Genomic DNA, 6,468 nt, shown 5'->3' on the forward strand with positions numbered 1-6,468 from the left:
ATAGGACCACACTACTACGCAAAATACTCAGAGGGGGGGGGCGAAGAGAGAAATTATGTATAATGCGTGAAATCTTCTCGTTAAATAACGCAAATCACATGACGACCAAATGTTTCACTTGTGTTGTGAATATTCTATATAAACTAGGTTTGTTTTGAGCAACTTGATAATACAGTACAGTAAAACACCCCTGTTTAGACTTTTGAAACAGTCCACATGAAACTAAAAGAAGGTCTTTAGAAATTCGATTCTGCGGTGTGTTCGGTCTGGTGTTTAGAAAAGAAGTCTGTGACCGGGCAATGACATCGTTGTGTCCCGCCGAGGCGTGAGGATTTAATTTCCTTGCCTTATTGTAAAAAAAAATGGCAAGCAGGGGCTTTGATCTTACGGTCGTTTTAAAGCACTGCGAACAATGCCACCCAAAAAACAACTTTGTGATCTTGGACGAATATCTAGCTGCGTTTTCCGAATTAGCTAGGTAAGTAAGTACAATATAATTCAACAAAGACAGTGAAAATCGTGTTCACAAATATAAAAAGTCGCAACAGAGAGTACTAGCCAAAAATGGCCGTAGCATGTCATTGTTTACAGGCAAGCATCTACCCATAAGCCAGTTTTAATGAAATGTATACTAGTATTGTGTTTAGTCACGGTTGACCGTGGTTTAGTATTGTTTACTGTTATGTCCCAAGAGTGTGTACGTGGCTACAAAGAACGTATTCTGGAAATAATGCCTATAAGAAGGTAAATGTTACAGGAATTAGACTCGGACCACACGATCTCTCGGGTTGCCGATGACAGACCAATTACGTTACATGTGACTCGGTACAGCGAATTCATTTAATGGCGTATTCTTGTTTATGAAAATGGCAAATTCGTGCCGTAACTATGTGCCGGCCACTCGACAGGCTAAATCGTGACTATTTTTGTTTTCTCTAATTTTTTTTTTAATGTGACTACTATATGTATCCTTCGCACATCACACTAAAATAGATGAAAAACTGACTAAAATATTTATTTTAGATAACAAGTTTCCTTATCTAACCGGCCTCGTGCATATTAGGAAATGTACACTAGTCGGCATATAGCAGTTTAAAATGATCAATGCCATGTAACTTTACAAGTCGCATATTAGCGCCGTTATTAATTTTGTCATTACTGTCAGGTCTGTGCTCTATGGAAGCTTGACTGGCCCATAATACACTTTGATGCCTATGGGTATTACTGCTATCAGCTTGCAAATAAACTATGAGTTTCTGTAAACATAGGCTATGCAAATTAGCATAGCCACACCTCCAATAAACACTTGCCCAGGGCAAATGAATCACCCCTCATGAAAATGGAAACATAACTTATAAAAATAGTAACACTGCTAAAAATGTTTTAGTGAAGAATAAAGTTTAATAAAGTTCTTGTTAATCTTTGATATGATAATCATACATACATAATGCAAAGAAAAAACAAATAATTAAAGCCTTTGAAATAATTAATGAAAACCTACCACTAGGTGGCGCCCTATATACAGAACATAAAAGAGAATCTGAAAAACCCATTGGCTGCAACAACAAACATCATTTTACATGGATATTATAAGATATTGGAGTGAGATAAATAAACAGAAGGAACCAAGTTGTGTACAGGAAGTTATAACGCAAACAATTTGGAATAATAAATATATTTTGATAGATGGGAGCTCTGTATATTACAGTAAATGGCACATCAGTGGAGTAAGGTACATCGGTAATTTGTTAGATAATAACGGTAAATTTCTAAAGTGCCATCAGTTTACTGAAAAATATAATATTGCTGTGAATTTTATAACATATACAGGTATTATTTCGGCAATTCCATCAAAATGGAAAAAGCTTTTGAAATCTAATGACCATGTGCATGTAACTGGACAAAATGTTCAAAATACAATTGATTATGGAAAGGGTAAAACAAAAGATTTCTATAAAATACTGGTAAAAAGTAAATTTGAACCCCCAAGCTCAGAAACTAAATATGGGTCAATGATTTATGGGCGGAACATAGCAGGAAAATGGAAGGCAATTTGGGAGTTACCTTATAAGGTAACAGGTGAAGAAAAAATGAGAATTTTTCAGTTCAAAATTTTGCATAGAATTGTAACAACAAATTTATTCTTATACAAAAATAACTTAAGAACAGATAGTATGTGTAAATATTGTCAAAATGAGGAAAATTTAGAACATTTGTTCTGGTATTGTTCAACTGCACAAAGATTTTGGAATTCGTTTGACGAGTTCTGGAAAAAGATCTCTGATGACAACACAAAATTAATCACATGTTCAAGTATTATCTTCGGAGTACTGGAAAACAGATCCCTTTTAAATTTGTTGTTACTAATTGGTAAATATGTCTTGTATTGGAGCAGGTTTACTGGTTATAGCCCAACAATAGCCTATTTTATAAGTAAAATTAGAAACCAAATTAACATTGAAAAATGTGTTTTAACTGAAAAAAAGTTTGAAACGAAATGGAGCAAAGTGCTGCAAGTGATTGAAGGATATTTGTAAGTTAATTTTATAAGTTTATTTAACATGTAGTCATTGTAAATTAATGAAATTCAACAGTTAATAAAAGAAAACAAATGAACCCCTCCCTCATACACACACTAACAACAACAGCCCCTCCCCCAACCATTTTTTCCCCCCACTTTTCCCCCTTCTCTTTTTCTTTTTCTAATATTGCTTCATTTTATGTTGTTAATTACCTTTATGTATATCTTTTTGACATGTAGGATTATTTTGAAGTAATGTACTTTTTTGGGAAAATATGTGAATAAAAAAAAAATATTTAAAAGAAAAAAAAAAAAAAAAAAACATCATTTGATGCTGATGAGTTAATTGGTGGTATCAGCTTATTTTAGTACCTGCACTCTAATCCGTTGAAACGTTTTTTTGGCACTTTTCATGAAAATAACTCATTTTTCCATATTTTTACAAAAATTTGTATCATTTTATGATTAGGAAATGATGTCATTTGGTTCAAAATTAACAAAGAATTATAGAAAAATGCATGAAAAGTGTTGCATCAAAATTTGTTTTGATTCTTGTGTGCACAGCACACAGTACCATCACAATTCACTGGAATTTTTAGTACTTTGAGGCTCTACTGTAATCAATGACAGGATTAAGGTAGCGAGACTATTATTTGTGTTGAAAATTACGATTTTCACATTTATTTATTAATTGATGAAATGCACTATAAACTTTCATATGATAAAGTCAACATAACATAGAATGTCATGTAAGTTGGTTAAAATGTAGATTTTCTGAAGGAAAGCAAGGCAGCCTCAGTCCTGTTTTCCAAAATCAACAACACAGGTTTAATCTGTGTGCCTATAAGTTTCAAAGATAAACTCAAGACAAAGCAATGTTAGGATGTGTTATCAGTAGCTATCTGACACACAATGAGTGTTTCCAAACATTTGAGTGGTTTGTCTCCGCCCCTGTTTGTTTCACAGATTAGTCATTTGCATATGAATGTGTCAGACACAAGGTCCCACAGCCACTGAAAAAAATCATTGATTTTGGTGTTTTCATATGCCGAATTTATCCAAATATAGCTATCCCATTCTTTTATTTTTTTGGTTTCCAATAGCCTTACACATTTGATGTCCCTACACATGTTAAAACAGACCTTGATGGAAAAACAAATTGATTGTGCCGATAAACAAGCTTGAAAATCTTTGCTGTGACTTCATGGACGTTTTCTAGGAGTTTATGCTTTTCAAAATACAAGGTCTTTAACAAAAAATAATGTATACTTATTGTCGTCGGATTAACACCAAATTTTCACAGCTTTAAGGTGACAATGAGAGGAACTTGAATGTGTCCAGACAAACTATTTCATTGATTATTTACCAACGAGTTGTGGTTTGAGTTGGGGGCAATGCGACTAAAACAGTAATTGAAATTCAGCACACTATATTTTAAAACGCGTTGCTTGAATAAAACTGACCAGACACATTCAATTTACCAGACTATTGAACAACTAGGAAAAGTGAAGAAAATACTTCTTACCGCCAGCATAAATGCGTAATTATTTTTTTTACAGAAAAAGTAATTTTTCACCTTTGATTGAGTACCGCGTCGTAGAATGCAGATACGGGCATGCAAAATACACTTGTGAAAAGCTTGAAGTCTGGCGATTCTAAAAATATATACTTTCCCGGGTCTATTTGTAGTCATTCAGTCACAATTAGAAGATGAAAACAAGTATGCAAATAATAGTCCCGCTACCTTAAGTTTAGGGTTGAAATACAAAAAAATTATCCGATTTAAATTAATGCTTTCTTTGATTTGAGTTTATTTGTGATCAGATAATACTACAATTATAAATACTAATTGTTGGGAGCTTGTGGTGCTGAGAACAGCTTGAAATACCTAGGTAATCTTCCAGTAATGTTACAACTTTTTTTTTTCTTTCTCGGTAGGTTCTTTGAACTACTGGGACCAATATTCAGCTTTGTTGCCCGTGACTTGGAAGATGAAATTCACACTTTGCAAGCTCACAGGAAGTGTAGTTATGGAGAGCATTATGTCACCGTCCAGTCGATGATAGATTATGAAGTTAAAAACAAGTTAACAAAAAAAAAATCTGCCACTCATCTGAAATCTGGATCACAGTCACTCTTACGCCTGCATTACGCATTGCAATTTATAATAAAGTTCATGGTGAGATTTCGCGACAGCACTGAATCTGATAAAGTACCAACGATGGCAATGGAGGTGTATCATCAAACGTTGTCTAAACACCATATGTGGATTGTACGAAAAGCCGCGGCATTGGCAGTACACACATTACCAAAACGAAAAACATTGATGGAAACATTTTGCAAACATGAGCCTGAGAAAGTTGTGGAACTGATCACCCCGGTTACCAATATAGCTCAAATAGTATACGATGAAATCCAAGAATTGTACGAGTTGAATGATTTATTAAACATTGCGTAAATTGAAAAATAATAAAAAAAAATAAAATGAAGAATCTGTTCCAATAAACTTTAAGAGTTCTAAATTAGACACCAGTAAAGATTGATGTGTTCTAAAGATGATTCCTAAATAGACCATTTTCCGTTTACTGTGAGATCCTGCGCTTTCTGTGAAATCAAATGTGAAATCCGGGCAAACAAAGGTCATGTACTAGCATCGAAACATCACATTGGATTCACCAAATGCGAAACAAATTTTTGGGTATTTCCATGCCATACACCTTTGATGAATTCAGTTTATCCCAACGCAATATTCCTTTTGTGAAAGATATACATTTCTAAGTTAAACTATAAAAAGAAAATTTAGCTCAAATCAAATAATTTGATTTTTGCGGCAGACGTTTTATTTGCGTCTTTCATACATTCCGCAAGACCTCGACAGTAAACAGTAAATATTAGTCTATAATAATTTCGGTATGTAGTATCCCAGCAAGTGAAAATAGTACTTAAAATAGTAGTTATCGCATCGTTGTCATTGATATTGCTGATTAATATTACTATATTTTTTTTCAAAATGTACCGAACTATTAACAGTATTAATGTCCAATATTTGTGCACCTTGTTCCAACATGGTGATACAATACTACCAGCAGTATTAACTAAAAATTTACAATTTTTCTCGACTTCATATGTAAAATGTATATTTCATGGCATCAATTTAATAGACACTATTTAAATTATACAGTTGCCAGAGCCTTGCATGTATTGTGTGAACCACCAAGTCATTTTGTACTTTCGGGAGAAAACATATTTTTTTTACTGTGAATTTAATGACTTTCATGATACACGTATGAATGAATATTTAACATGTTTTCAGCTATTTACAATCATTTAATTATGACAATCTAAAGCTATTTCTGGCATATTAAACATAACAGGATTATATTTCTCAATCTCTGCCTGGCGTGCTTATCTTGTATGCTAGGAAATGATTGGTATCATCTGATTGGTTTGCGAGCCAAGTTGTTGTGCTGATCACAAGTTTGGCTACTTGTGCAATTAACTGTATTTCTAAGTACATGTAGGTGATTGCAATGAGTTTTAAATTCCCAGGCACTTTAGATTATTACTCAAAATGTATAAATTGGTTCCAACATGGAGCTATAAAAGAAATAAATTCTGCAATTCCAACCAGTTTATGTCCATTGACATGGTCCAGAATTGTCAACTGTTGTTTGATTGAAAAAAGTACACAAAAGTAAATATACATATATACCGGTATATTGAGATTTCATCCTTTTAAGTATCAGCCATAACACATTATATATATATGAGCCGATATTGTAAATAACTTTTGCTGCTATGGAATTCTACATGTATCTCCATGTACATTTGCAAGCCAAAAATGTTTATCATAAAATTTATATCATACCGGTATTTTGCTTGATCCAACACAACGATGAACAGATTTTTTTTTACTACTGACACTATTTATTGGAAGGATATTCTAC

The 6,468-nt window shown here is 33.3% G+C and overlaps 1 protein-coding gene across 1 annotated transcript; it reads left to right on the forward strand.

Annotated features, from left to right (window-relative positions):
- The first annotated feature begins 213 nt into the window (after positions 1–213).
- Positions 214–6,151, forward strand: LOC100369198 (ceramide-1-phosphate transfer protein-like). Its single transcript, XM_002738994.4, has 2 exons — positions 214–478; positions 4,460–6,151. The coding sequence occupies exons 1-2, from the start codon at positions 363–365 to the stop codon at positions 4,977–4,979; spliced, it is 636 nt and encodes a 211-aa protein (XP_002739040.1). The 5' UTR covers positions 214–362; the 3' UTR covers positions 4,980–6,151.
- Positions 6,152–6,468: the final 317 nt, after the last annotated feature.

Source organism: Saccoglossus kowalevskii, chromosome 13 (assembly GCF_978046115.1).
Source record: "Saccoglossus kowalevskii chromosome 13, keSacKowa6.1, whole genome shotgun sequence".
Lineage (NCBI taxonomy): Eukaryota > Metazoa > Hemichordata > Enteropneusta > Harrimaniidae > Saccoglossus > Saccoglossus kowalevskii.